The 14,177-nt window shown below is 46.4% G+C and overlaps 2 protein-coding genes and 1 pseudogene across 2 annotated transcripts in view; 1 reads left to right on the top strand and 2 right to left on the bottom strand.

Moving 5' to 3' along the window:
* The window catches only part of TSPEAR (thrombospondin type laminin G domain and EAR repeats), a 147,902-nt gene that overhangs the window by 40,603 nt on the left and 93,122 nt on the right, over positions 1 to 14,177 (top strand). The window lies entirely within an intron of this gene.
* On the bottom strand, positions 71 to 699 carry LOC134387661 (keratin-associated protein 10-3-like; annotated as a pseudogene).
* LOC134389484 (keratin-associated protein 10-3-like) lies at positions 7,245 to 7,946 on the bottom strand. The gene is made up of 2 exons (XM_063113054.1): positions 7,544 to 7,946; positions 7,245 to 7,438 (listed from the first exon to the last, which is right to left on the bottom strand). The coding sequence occupies exons 1-2, from the start codon at positions 7,944 to 7,946 to the stop codon at positions 7,245 to 7,247; spliced, it is 597 nt and encodes a 198-aa protein (XP_062969124.1).

The following is a 14,177-nucleotide window of genomic DNA, read 5'->3' on the forward strand; positions in this document are numbered from 1 at the left end:
GGCACAGGGCCTCCACAGCCTCCTGAGACTGGAGAATTCTGCTCAAAGCCAAGACAGGAGAACGAGCTGTTCAGCAGCAGGACTTCTGGGCCAAGATGGTGACACAGCAGGTTGGACAGGAGCATGCAGGGTGGCAGAGCAGGAACACGCAGGAGGAAGGTCTGCAGCAGGAGGGGAGACAGGGGCTGGGCTGGCAGCATGAGGGGGCTGGGCAGGAGATGGCCCCAGAGCAGATGGGCATGGAGCAGATGGGCACAGAGCAGGCCTGCTGGCAGGAGGAGGGGGTGCAGCAGGAGGACTCAGAGCTAGACTGCTGGCAGCACGAAGAGGAAGCCCCAGAGCAGACGGGCATGCAGCAGATGGGCTTGCAGCATGCAGGCTTATAACAGACAGGCACGCAGCAGACAGGCTTGCAGAAGATGGTTTTATAGCACACGGGCACACAGCAGTCCTGCTGGCAGGGGGAGGAGGCACAGCACGGCAGCTCACAGCTAGACTGCTGGCAGCACGAGGGCGTGCAGGAGTTGGTACAGACTGAGTGGCAGGGGCTGGGCACACAGCTCACTGAGGTGTAGACAAGGGTCAGACAGGGGGTTGGGGCACAGCTGCAGGGGGGCTCGCAGCAGCTCTCTGGGCAGTCGTCCACGTGCCAGGAGTTGTCGGAGCAAGTGCTAGAGCAGACATGGTGGACATAGCCATGTGGGGTAGTGAAGTGTGTGTGTGAGAGTGTGTGAGTGAGGCTGTGAGTGTGTGTGTGCATGTGTGTGAGTGAGTTCATGTCAGTGAGCATGTGTGTATGTGAGTGTGTGAAGCTGTGAGTGAATGAGGGTGTGATGTGCTGGGGCTGTCGAGCTTGTACGCTGATGGAGTTTGGATGTGTTGTCCCCTCCAAAACCCATGTGGAAATTTGATCCCCAATGCGGCAGTGTTGGAAACTGATTGAGTTATGGGGCATGGATCCCTCATGAATGGATTAATGCTCTCCCTGGGGGAGGGGGGATTAATGAGTGAGTTCTCGCTCTATTAGTTCCCGTGAGAGCTTATTGTTTATAGGACCCTGGTACCTCTTGCTTCTCTTTCTTGCTTCCTCTCGCCATGTGATCTGCTCGTACCCACCAGCAGCCTGCCACTTTACACCATGCGTAGAAGCAGTCTGAGGCCCATGCCAGATGCAGCTGTCCCAGAATCATAAGCCAAATAAACCTCTTTCCTTTATAAGTCACCCAGTCTCAGGTATTCTGTTACAGCAACACAAAACAGACTAAAACATATGCCCTCCCTACCTGTGCTGGCCCCTTCCTCGTCAGTGCTCCAGCTGGTTGCTTGGGACCCTGCTTAGTGCTGGTTCATCCTCCCCCAGTGGTTTTCCGCTCATTACACTGCTGGGTGTGCTCCAGGACTCTGTTTCTCCATCTGTTCTTATTTTGGCTCCAGCAAAGTTGTGGAAAGCATTTCAGGCAAGCTTTGGTTGAGTTGAGGATTTGGAAGTGAACACCTCTCCAAAGTGAGGAATTCTGGTTCCAGCTACCCTGTGTTTGTAATGATTAAATATTTTCTATAACTTTAAGCATTTCAAAATATAAGAATAAAGAAAAATTTGCATATTTTATAAAATGTAACTGGCACAAACAATTAGATAACAAGAACCTAAGTGTCCCTCCTCTTCAAATCACCTGTGCCTCATTAAAGAGAATGCTCAGAAATTCAATATCATGTGTATTTACACTTTCTCTGTTTAGCTCTTCAGTCCTATGACACATTCAAATGCCTCTTTTTGTTATATTTCAAACTATATTCTGGATTTTTTCCATTTTCCTTTTGCCATGGTGAAAGATCAAGTAATTTTTCATGAAAGATGGTGGGTTTTACATTTTAAGATTCCTTGTATGTCTGAAAATGTATCAATTTTACAATCATACTTAGGTGATACTTTAGCTGGGTATAAAATTCAGGTTTAAAATAATCATTTCTTCAAAACAAGAAGATATACCTTCTTCTTTTTTTGTGGTGTCCAGTGTGGCTGATGAGGGCCTGATGCTGGTCATCTGTCATTTCTTTATAGTTTGTTTCTCTCTATCTCTTTTTTAAAACTATCCATGTGTTTGGTTTTCTTTTTATTCTTGCTCTAAAACATCATGTGTTTGTTTCTAGGCTTGTGTATTGTTTTAGTTTCTGTGGTTGGAACACATTGAGCCTTCAATGTGAAGAACTCATCTCAGGAAATGTTTTTGCAGTGTTTTAAAATCAGTTCACCTTTCCTGGTCTTTCGTTTTGTGATTCCTGTCAGAGGTTGGATCTTCTGGAACTAGCCCTTACATCTCTTAATTTTTCTCTCATTTTTCTTGTGTTTATCCTTTGTTCTCTTCTATCGGAGATTTGCTTGATTTTATCTTTTACACCACATTTCAGTCCTTAGCCATTTCTAGTCTATTATTTGACCCTTACTTTGATTTATTTGTTTCCAAATTTTCCATTCAAAAATTATTTCTGATTATTTCCTTTTTATACAGCTTTATTTTGTCTTGTGATATGAATGAAATATGTTCCCCACTAACTCTGATGATGTTATGTTGAGTTTTTAAAAGGTTTCCACCATTTCTTAAACCACTAGTTTCATTGGACATCAGATAAGTTCTGCTCATTGGTGGCAACTCATTCAATTTTATGAATTAAAGACTAAATAATTTTATTCTTGGGCATTGGGTCCTGCTCCAAGTTTTACACTGTTCTGTTTCCATCTGCTTCTCTTTTCTACACATATAAAGGTTCTTGCTGAGCCTCTCTTTCTTGTTTTTATATTTTTGATTTCATTTTTCTTATCCCTCTTAACCATCCTTTCAGTGGGTATCATCAGAGGTTGTGGGAGAACCAGGTGCTTGATGCACTTTCCAGAAATGAAGGATTCAGTGTTGCTTTAAGGAAATGAAGGAAGAATTGGTGACCCTAGTGCTACGTAATCTTACCTTTTAGACACATGTCATCACAGTATGATCTCTTCAAAGTCAGCAATGTGTGAGGTACAACCGTAGAGGATGTCCTTGCAGATGCAAATGCTGAGAGAAGCTAGCCATCTGTGAGAGGCCAGCTGGTTGGTGGTAAAACTGAGCACACAGGAATAAATGGCTCCACTTTTCTCTCACAGCCATAAATGGCTCCACTTTTCATGTGGCTCCTCTCTGACCTCCCTTAGGACTGGCTCCTGGGAAAGCCTTGTGTTTATTGAGTGGGAGACGGAAGGACTGTGGGCTTGAGCCTATGGGATTTGGGCTGGGACAGGCCCCAGGGCACATATAATAATTTTCTCTGCTTTTCCCATGGGATGCTGCTTAATCCAGGGGGCATTATGATTTCCTTGTCTCTTTATTTCTCATTTGTGACCCATGCCCTTTATGTAGCTCTCTTCTCCTTGGCCTCTGGACCACCCACCACTGTCCAAAGCATCTTTCCCCTGTCATCGCTTTACCCACAGCTCTTCAAGGGTCTTGGCTCACGTGCTGCAAGCTGGGGCCCAGCCCTCACTGGGGATGGGCTCCTTTGGATCATGTTGGTTGGGGGCTGGCAGGGCAGGTTCTGTGGAAGATCAAATGATCAAGTGATTTTTAAAAACAAGCACAAGGCAGGCCCATGGCTCACTTGGGAGAGTGTGGTGCCGATAACACCAAGGCCACGGGTTCGGATCCCTATATAAGGATGGCCAGTTAGCTCACTTGGGAGAGCGTGGTGCTGACAACACCAAGTCAAGGGTTAAGATCCCCTTACCGGTCATCTAAAAAAAAAAACAAGAACAAACTCTCTGGGCATCTGAGAGTGGAGCTGAGCTGGTGACTTGGTCCTGCGGGCAGGTGGGAGGTGCTGGGCAGCTGAGAAAATGGAAGGCAGGGGGCCGACAGCTGTGTCCTGCAGGTGGGCATGCATGTTTCTTCCTCGCTTTCTCCTTTCACTGCTGGGTGAGGAGGGTGAACAGGCCCTGGGGCCATGCTCCTGAAGCTAACGGGACTGCGTCTGGCTGCTCCTCACTAAGCTGGTGCTTCTGGTTTGCAGCACATCTTGACCTTGTTCATGCAGTCTCCTTCTAACCCAAGTTTAGCAAGAATTCTGTCTTGGGCTTTTGGGTAAGGAATGAGTTGAATCATACACGTACGTGCATTAATCTATTGAGAGTTCTTATGGCTTTCTGCTTCCACTTTGTTATATATTCATTTTGAGATATATTCTACTTGATAATGGCTTATTCTTCTTTTCCCCAGCATTATTGAGGTATAAAAATTGTATAAATGTAAGGCGTACTGCATGGTGTTTGATACACATACACACATGCAGTTACTATCCATCACATCAGTTCCTTTCTTCTTTGTGTGTGTGGTGAGAACATGTATGATCCACTCTCTTAGCAGATCTCGAGTCTCAGTACAGTGTCATTAAACGTAGTCACCATGCTGTATGTCAGGTCTCCAGAACTTACTCATCCCGCGTGCCTGGAGCTCTGTGCCTTCTGACCGGCATCTTCCCATCTCCCCATGCCCCAACCCCTGCTGCCCACGCTCCTGCTCTCCGCTGCTGTGAGTTTGACTGTTCAGATTCCACATGTAAGTGAGATCGTGCGGTGTCTGTCTGGGCCTGGCTTATCTCACTTAACATAATGTCCTCCAGGTTCATCCACGTTGTCACAAATGGCAGGATTTCCTTCTTTTTTTAGGGCTGAGTAGCATTCCTCTGTGTACATGCACCATGTTTTCTCCATCCTGTCATCTGTTAATGAACACTTAGGTTGATTCCGTATCTTGGCTATCATGAATAGTGCTGCAGTAAACACGGGACTGCAGACATCTTCGAGGTACTGACTTCATTTCCATTGGGGATATGAGTATACCCAAAAGTAGGATTTCTGAATCATATGGTAGTTCTATTTTTAATTTTTTGAGGAACCTCCATACTGTTTTCCATAATGGCAATACACAAATTATTCTTCTAATGTAGTCCATATTAAATTTGCTAACATTTTATTTAGAATCTCTTACTTTATATTTTTAAATAAGATTTGTCTACAGTCAGTATTTCTCTCTCTCAGTCTGTCTGTCTCCCTATTGCTGCTGAGGGGTTTTGCCAGTCCTATTAGATAAATCCAGAGGACCTCTGGCTTATTGTAAGCTCTGGGATGTTTTAAATATCATAGGGAAGGTCTTTACATTGAAGACTGATGGTCTACACCTTTAAAACCATCTGCCTTTTGAAGAATCAGATCTTGAAATAACTTTTCAATATTTTCTTGGATATTATTGTATTAAAATTTTCATTTTGTTAGTCAGTGTAGGTAATTTATATTTTTTAGAACATGGCACATTTTATTTATATTTTCACATTTTAGGATAAATATGCCTATACTACTTTGTATACTTACAATCAAAACTCTGAATCTGTGAGCATATCCCTTTTTCCATTTTTAATGTGTTTATTTGTATTGGATTTCTCAGAGCTTTTAAAGTTTTATTGCACATGGTTGTACAGGTGTTTGTGTGGACATGGGTTTTCACTTCTCTTGGGTAGATGCCCAGGAGTGGACTGCCAGGGTCACAAGGTCACTCTGTGATTAACATGTCAAGGAACTGTTTTCTGGGTGACTGCACCCAGGATCAATGCTCTGACAAAGCAGAAGACACAGCTGATGGGGACTCCAGGAAGGGCATCCGAGCTGAGGCTTCCCCAGGAGGAGCGTGCCCAGGGATGGCCATGATGGGCTGAGTCTTGTCTGTGTCTTGGACAACAGTATGCGGGGGTGAAAGTGACAAACATGGATGAGGTCAGAGAGTGAGCCCTGGGCCCTGCTCCCTGCTGTCTGTTCTGACCCACAGCTGTCAGATGCGTGTGTGGGAGACCCGTCTCCCCAGGACTGAGGCTCGGCCCCAGTCAGCTGCCCTGAGAACCGGATCAGGAAGCAAACATCTCTGTCCCTGGGGGCCCTCATCTCGACCTGACTTTGCTTCCAGTGAGACAGACAAGGCTGTGCCAGCTTGAGCTCTGGCCTGGGAATGGCTGCTGCTGACTGTCCTGGGCAGCCTGCTTCGGGGCAGTGAGGGAGGGGCTGTTCTGACCACAGTGAGCACCGTGGGACTCCAGGCGGGGGTGGCTTGATCCTCCTCAAATCTAGATGCCTGGTGGTAGGGCTGGCGTCCTCTGGCGCCTACCTGCAGAGGCCTGTTTACTTGGCAGGGGGTGGGCCTAAGACCTGGCGCAGAGAGTAAGGGGCTTCATGCCACATGTCTGATATGGGTCCTGGACCACGTCTGACAGCCTGAGGGGTAGGAGGTGGGAACAGGGAGACCAGGAGTGTGGGAAGGGTGTCCTGAGGTAAGAGTGCAGGAACGAGGGACCAGGAGGTAGCCGGGAACCCCCACATCTCTCGGGGAGCTGTGCAGGGGAGGAGGCTGGCATCCTGGAACAGTTTTCATTGCTAGCTCTGCCTCATTTGTACCCCACCAGTGACACCTGGGAAATGAACACACCAAGAACGTGAGGCTGGTGGGTTTCAGTTCTGGACAAGGGCACTGTCTTCATGTCTGTTGTGGGGGGTAAGGAGGGTGGGATGCGGAAGCTGGAGGAAAGGCAGCCTCACCAGGTGTGGGGCCAGGCCTGGCTCAGCTATCCCAGTCCCATGCGGGGGGGTGGGGGGGTAGCCTCAGAGCTGGGAAGAGCATGTGTGACTCAGGGGCCTGTAGCTGCTACCAGGGTATCCACTTTGTACCATCACCCCTGGCCTTGGTCCCAGAGGTGACAACCCTGAGATGGGACTGGGGGCCATCTGTTGGGGCCAAAGGTCCCAGTGGGCTATGAGGGAGCCTGGCCTTCCAGGTCCATAGAGGCCAGCACCAGGTGCCATGTGTCCCCCACCTCCCCACCACCTGTGTGTCCACAAACAGGACCGAAGTTCAGAATGAGACAGAGGACACTTTATTAGGACTCAGAGGTGGCATCATTGCCTGGCTGATGACCAGGCCTGTGGGGGTGGGGACTCACCCTGGGAAGAAGGGGTCCTGATGGAGCGACTGGGGCACCCCCCTGCAGCCAGCATCAGAGAACAGCTTAGGGAGCATCCCCAGTCCCTGAGACCAGGGCCCTGTCCTGTCCTCTGTGGTTGTCAAAGCCAGAGAGGATGGGTCAGGCTGGGGCAGCCGGGAAGTCAGCCCCCGCGGTGGGGAAAGGAGCCTTGATGAGGTCTGGCCCAGTCAGCAGTAGGACTTCTGGCCTGACTAGAGGCTGCAGCAGGCCGGGCGGGAGTACGTGGGGCAGCAGATCAGAGACATGCAGGAGGCTGGGCGGCAGCAGCTGGGCCGGCAGGACAAGGCAGGGGCACAGCGGGAGGGGACGGGCACGCAGCAGGCGGTCCTGCAGACGGGACGGCAGAGGAGGGACATGCAGGAGGAGGGTCTGCAGCAGGAGGAGGGGCGGGGACTGGGCTGGCAGCATGGGGGGGCTGGGCAGATGGGTACATGGCACACAGGCTTGCAGCAGATGAGCACAGAGCAGGCCTGCTGGCAGGGGGAGGAGGTGCAGCAGGAAGGTTCACAGCTAGACTGCTGGCAGCACGAAGAGGAAGCCCCAGAACAGACAGGCACATAGCAGACGGGCTTGCAGCAGACAGGCTTGCAGCAGACAGGCTTGCAGCAGACAGTTTTACAGCACACGGGCACACAGCAGTCCTGCTGGCAGGGGGAGGAGGTGCAGCAAGCTGGCTCACAGCTAGACTGCTGGCAGCAAGAGGGTGTGCAGGAGCTGGTGCAGACTGACTGGCAGGGGCTGGGCACACAGCTCACCGGGGTGTAAACAAGGGTCAGGCAGGGGGCCGGGGCACAGCCACAGGGGGGCTCGCAGCAGCTCTCTGGGCAGTCGTCCACCTGCCAGGAGCTGTTGGAACAAGCACTGGAGCAGACAGACATGGTGGATGCAGCCATGCAGAGTGGTGAGCTGGGCAGAGTGTGAGTGAGCGTGTAAGTGAGTGAGCTGTCTGGGTGCTCCGGCTTTTATTCCCCTCCAGGGTGTGTTCTGTCCCAGCAGGAGGCTGGGCAACGCCCTTCTCTTCCTTGTTGGTGTTTTGACCCAGGAGAACCTCATTAGGGCCGGTTCTGTGGTCACGAGACGTCCTTGCTCAGCTCATAAAACTTAGGCGGTGCAGGTCACCCCAGCTGCCATTGGCCTGCAGGAACCCCTGGGTGCGAGGTGCAGCCTCCCGGGGCTGACCCCACAGCCGCCACCTGGCAGGTCACGTGTGGGTGCCTGGTGTGGGCTCTCGGCCGGGTCGTGCTCCATGGGCGTCCAGCCTCCGCCTGCAGCGGCCCCCTCATGCAGCCTGCCCTGGCCTGAGGTTGGGAGAGACGGAGACGAGGGGAAGGTAGGGGAGGCGGCCCTTCCTGGGTGGGCTCTGGGATCCTGTGGGTTCCCTGTGTCGGCCAAGGGCAGCGAGGAAGGGAGGACCTCCCCGCCCCGAGGAGGGGATGGGACTTCCAGTGAGGCCAGCTGTGCAGTCGGTGTGTTAGGATGAGCGTAGCTGGGGACTGAGCTTTGAGTCCTAAACCGCTGTCCCCTGCAGCTCATGTCAGTTGTCCTGGGAAAGGCGGGTCCTGGGCAGGACCTGAGGATGGGGAGGGGACTCAAACTGGAGGAGGCAGGGCTGGGGCGAGGTCGTGTGAGGGAGCTGAGGACACTGGCCTGGGCCCGGGAGGTCAGCCAGGTAGCCTGGGCCTTCACCTCGGGGCTGGGATGGTCCCAGGTGGGCTCCTCTGTCTGAGCCCAGCATGGCACGGCATGGCCTGCTGATGGTTCCCACCAGGAGCCGCTAATATTTCCCAACACCTTTTCAGCCTCTCTCAGCTGTGGTGAAGAAATGTCAGAAGGGGCGGAGGACAGGCCCGCTGACCAGATGCCGTCTGCGATGCCTGAGGAGGCCCTGCGATGGGAGTAGCTAGTTGGGGGAGAGGACAGAGCAGGTGGGCACGGGAGCAGTTATGACATAGTACAAGCAAACTGCAGAAAAATCAGAACAGCAGACAACGCTCTGAAATTCACCCTCTGAGGATAGCACTGCTGAGAAGCCACCTGGCTGCGGACAGCTGCGGCACATTTTAGGTCTGCACGTTCGGCACATTGTAGGTCTGCAGGGTCTGCACATTGTAGGTCTGCGCCCTGGGACCGAAGGCGCCAAGTCTGCACTATGGCGGACTGCATGCGCCACCAACAGAGGCATCGCACCCACACCAGAGAATTTCTTCCAGGATGGCCAGGGTGGGGTCACAGGGAGTCCTGCTCAGGTGGCTCTCCACTGACAGATTCGAGAGAAAAGGGAAAAACATGTCCTCTCAGTGGGAGCATTTGATAAGGTTGAACAGTTACTTCTGATAAAGATCTTGGCAATTTTAATAACTAAAAACTAAGAAACACCCACAGGTTGACAAAGGATATCTATGCAAAACCTATAGCAAAAATCTCGCTTTATGTTGGCACATTGTCCCAAACAAAAAGCCAAGAAATTGAAATGAGGTGTGCGTTTCTGATATTTGCAGGTGACATGACTGTCCACTTGGAGGTCTGAGTCTGCACTGGAGTGACTGTCACAGGCCCCTTCATTGAGGGGCTGGGTGTGAGATAAACAACAGCAACCAGCAGCCCCTCCTGCCCACGGCCGTGCCAGCTTGAGAGTACAGTGGGACAGCAAGCCCATAGACACATCACAGCCCACACCGTGAAGTGCCAGATAGGAAAGTTAGAGGGTAAGGGTGAGCTGAATAGTAAAACTTGACCAAAGAACACACAGTGTATGTGCCCTGGAACCCTGATGTAGTCAGGTACTGTCATGCTCTCACATCAGTCCTTTATTGATGTCATTTCAGTCAATGCCCCAAAGGAATTTTTTTGGTATACAAAAACAGATATTGAATTGCCAGATAATATTTGCAATATGCATGACAAATAAGAGGTTAATATGAAAATTTTAAGGTCCTTACAACCAAACCAGGTTAAGATAGAAAAGAAATACAAGATTCAAAAAATTCAAATTTCCAGTAAGAACATGAAAAGCTACCCAGTCTCATTAATAATTAAAGTTTCTCAAATGGAAACATAAATCTTCCACCTGTAAGATCAACCAAGATTTAAAATGCTGATAATATCCAGTACTAATGAGTGTGGGGGCCTCATTCTTAGAAACTCTTGGCAGGCATGATTTTATTTAAATTATATAGCACATAATATAAAATTTTACCATGTTTTATTATCCATTGTAATGTGTATAATTATTGGCATTTAGTGCAGCCACAATTTTGTGCAACCATCACTACTGTCTAGTTCCAGAACATTCTCATCACTCCAAAACGAAACCCCATAATATTAAGCAGTCACTCCCCAGCCCTTGTTAACCAGTAATCTTCTGTCTCTGGATTTTCCTATTCTGCACATGTTGTATAAATGGAATCATACAATGTGTGTTGTGTTAGTCCAGTTCTGTTGCTTATAACATAAATACCTGAAACTAGGTAATTTTAAAAGAAACAACGTTTACTGCTTACAGTTTCAGAGGCTGGGAAGTTCAAAGTCCAGGGAACGCATCTGCTGAGAGCCTTGTTCTTGGTGGTAACAAATGTGGCAGGAGCAGAGGGAGCTAACTTCTCACTCCTTCTCCTTTTAAAACCCTCAGAACCACGCCCACGACCACCATTAAGCCATCAATTTATTGATCCATTTACTACCGTGCAGTCCTCAGAATCTAATCACCTCTTTAAGGCTCCACCTTTTAATTACCATTATAGAATTTCCCATCCTCTTAACGCTGTCACAGTGGGGACCAAGCCTCCAACACATTAAACTTTGAGGGGACACAATTCAATCCATAATATGTGTCCTTTTGTGTCTGGCTTCTTTCACTGTGCATAGTGTTTTCAGGGTTAATCCATGTTGTAGCATATCAGTGCTCCATTCCTTTTTATGGCTGAATAATATTCCATCATATGGACACACCACATTTTATTTATCCACTCATCAATTGATGGGCATTTTGGTGAATCGTGCTTCTGTGAACATTCTTGTACAAGTTTTCATTAGAGCACCTCTCTTCAGTTCTCTTGGTTATATACCTAGGAGTGGAATTGCTGGGTCATATGGTAATTCTGTTTATATTTCGAGGAACTACAAGACTGTTTTCCACAGCATCTGTACCATTCTACATTTTTTTAAATTTTATTTTTTTAATTGATTATGCATATTTATGGGGTAAAAAGCTGACCATCACCACCTGTGTCCAAGATGTGATGATCAGATCAATACTGTCAGCATGCCCATTACCGCAAATTACCATTATTCCCAGTGTCCCTCACCCAACCTCTCCCCATCCTCCCCCACTCCCTTGGCAACCCTAGGTCTGTTCTCTCCCCCTGCAAGTCCAAAGCACCACTGTGGTCTTTCTTTCCTTCCTTCTCTCTCTCTTAGTTCCCACTTATGAGTGAGGACATGTGGTATTTTCCCCCACTGTGTCTGGCTTCTTTCACTTAACATAATTTTCTCCAAGCTCTACAGATAGATCTACCATATGATCCAGCAATCCCAGTGCTTGGTGTATACCCGAAGAAATGGAAATCATCATGTCAAAGGGATACGAGCACTCCCATGTTCATCACAGTCCTATTTACGATAGCCAGGACATGGAACCAACCTAAATGTCCATCAATGTACGAATGGATAGGAATATGTGGTATATGTACACAATGGAATACTACTCAGACATTTTACATTTCTATCAGCAATGCACAAGTGCTCAAATTTCTCTGCATGCTTGTCAACACTTGTTATTTTCTGTTTGTGTGTCTGTGTGTTTTAAATTAGGGCCACCATAGTGGGGGTGAAGTGGGATCTCATTGTGCTTTTGATTTGCATTTCCCTAATGACTTATAATATTGGACCTCTTTTCATATGCTTGTTATTTTTGTATCTTCTTTGGAGAAATGTGTATTGAAGGGCTTTGCCCATTTTTAAGTTAGGATTGTCTTTTTATTGAGTTGTCAGAGTTCTTTATGTGTTCTGGAAATTGGATCCTTATCAGAATCATGATTTGCAAGTATTTTCTTTCGTTCTTTGGGTTATTTCACTCTCTCAATAGTGTCCTTTGATGCACAAAACTTTCTATTTTTTTAAATTTAAAGTCAATTGATAGTGAACAAATTCAACACACGAAGATTGATATCCTTAACGCATAAAGAACTCTTAAAAATAAGTTCGAAAAATCTTAGCAGAAATTTGGTGAAGGACATGAGCAGACAAGTCACACACCCCAAAGAAATGCATGTGGCTAATAAGTACATTCTAAGATGTTCTTGTGGGCCGGGGTGGTGGCCTCACGATCCTCATCTCAGGACCCTGGGCATGCTCCATTGCTTGCCTGGATCAAAACTTTCTACTTTTGTTGAAGTCCAATTTATCTATTTTTCTTTTCTTGCTTGTACTTTTGGTGTCATGTCTAAAAAACCATTGCCAAATCTAACATTATGCAGATTTATCTTTATGTTTTCTTCTAAGAGTTTTATAGCTTTAGCTCATATATTTAGGACTTTGATCCATTTTGAGTTAATTTTTGTATATGGTGTGAGATAGAGTGCAACTTCTTTCTCTTGCATATGAATATGCAGTTGTCTCAGCACCATTTGTTGAAGAGATTATTGTTTCTCCACTGATCATCCTGGCATTCCTGTTGGAAATTAAGTGACCATATATGTATGGTTTGTTTCTGGACTCTTAATTTTATTCCATTGATCTGTATGTCTATCCTTATATCCTCACACCACTGGTTTGATTACTATGGCTTTGTCGTAAGTCTTATTTCTTCCTTTCTAATTTGGATGTCTTTTTTTTTTTTTTTCTTGCCTAATTGCTCGAGCTAAAACTTCCAGTACAGGGTTGAATAGGAATATCAAAAGTGGGCATCCTTGCCTTATTCCTTATCTTAGGGGGAAGCTTTTTGTCTTTCATCATTGAGTATGAAGTTAGCTGTGAGTTTTTCATAGATGCCCTTTATTATGTTGAAAAAGGTTCTTTCTGTTGCTATTTTGTGGAGTATTTTTGTCATGAAAGGGTGTTGGCTTTTACTTAAAGCTTTTTCTGCATCAATAGAGATGAACACGTGGTTGTCCCCCCCCCTTTATTCTATTAATGTGGTGCATTACACTGATTGAATCTCATATGTTGAATTTCTCTTGCATTTCTGGGATAAATCCCACTTGTTCATGGTGCGTAATCTATTTAATGTGCTGCTGGGTTTGGTTTGATTATATTTTGTGGAGGACTTTTGAATCTATGTTTATAGAGAATATTGGTCTGTAGTTTTCTTTTGTTGTTTTTGTCTGGCTTTGGTATCAGAATAATGCTCACTTCATAGAATGAGTTGGAAAGTGTTCCTTCCTCTTCTGTTTTTTTTAAACGAGTTTGAAAGGATTGATATTAATTCTTCCGTAAGTGTTTAGTAGAATTCAGCATTGAAGCCATCTGGTCGTGGGCTCTTCTTTTGGGAGTGACTTTTGATTACTGATTTAGCCTCTTTACTTGTTTATTCCACTTGTCTATTTCTTCTTGAGTCAGTTCATTCATTTTAAATCCTAAGACACAAATAGATTGAAAATGAAAAAATGGAAAAAAGATAATTCATGCAAATAGTAATCAAAAGAGAGCTGAGTGGCTGTAATAAAATTAGATGAAATAGACTTTAAGTCAAAAATTATTATAAGAAACAAACAAGGGAGAACTGGCTGGTTAGCTCAGTTGTTTAGAGTGCAGCCTTATAATACCAAGGTCACAGATTCAGATCCCCATACTGGATAGCTGCCCAAAAAATCTAAAAACAAATTAAAAAACAAATAACTAAGGACATTGAATATTGATAAAAGGTTCAATATATCAAAAAGATATGACAATTGTAAACATTTATGTACTAACATCAAATCCCCAGAATACATAAAGCAGAAATGGACAAAATTAAAGAAAGAAGTAGGCAGTTTATGCTCAACAATAATAGTTGGAGACTTCAATAAGTCACCTCCACTAATAAAAAATGAAATAATAGAATAACTAGATCAAAGAGTAATAATGAAATAGAGGACTTGAAGAATGTTATAAACCAACTAGACCTAATAGACTTATAGAAAACACTC

Source organism: Cynocephalus volans, chromosome 1, assembly GCF_027409185.1.
Source record: "Cynocephalus volans isolate mCynVol1 chromosome 1, mCynVol1.pri, whole genome shotgun sequence".
Classification (NCBI taxonomy): domain Eukaryota; kingdom Metazoa; phylum Chordata; class Mammalia; order Dermoptera; family Cynocephalidae; genus Cynocephalus; species Cynocephalus volans.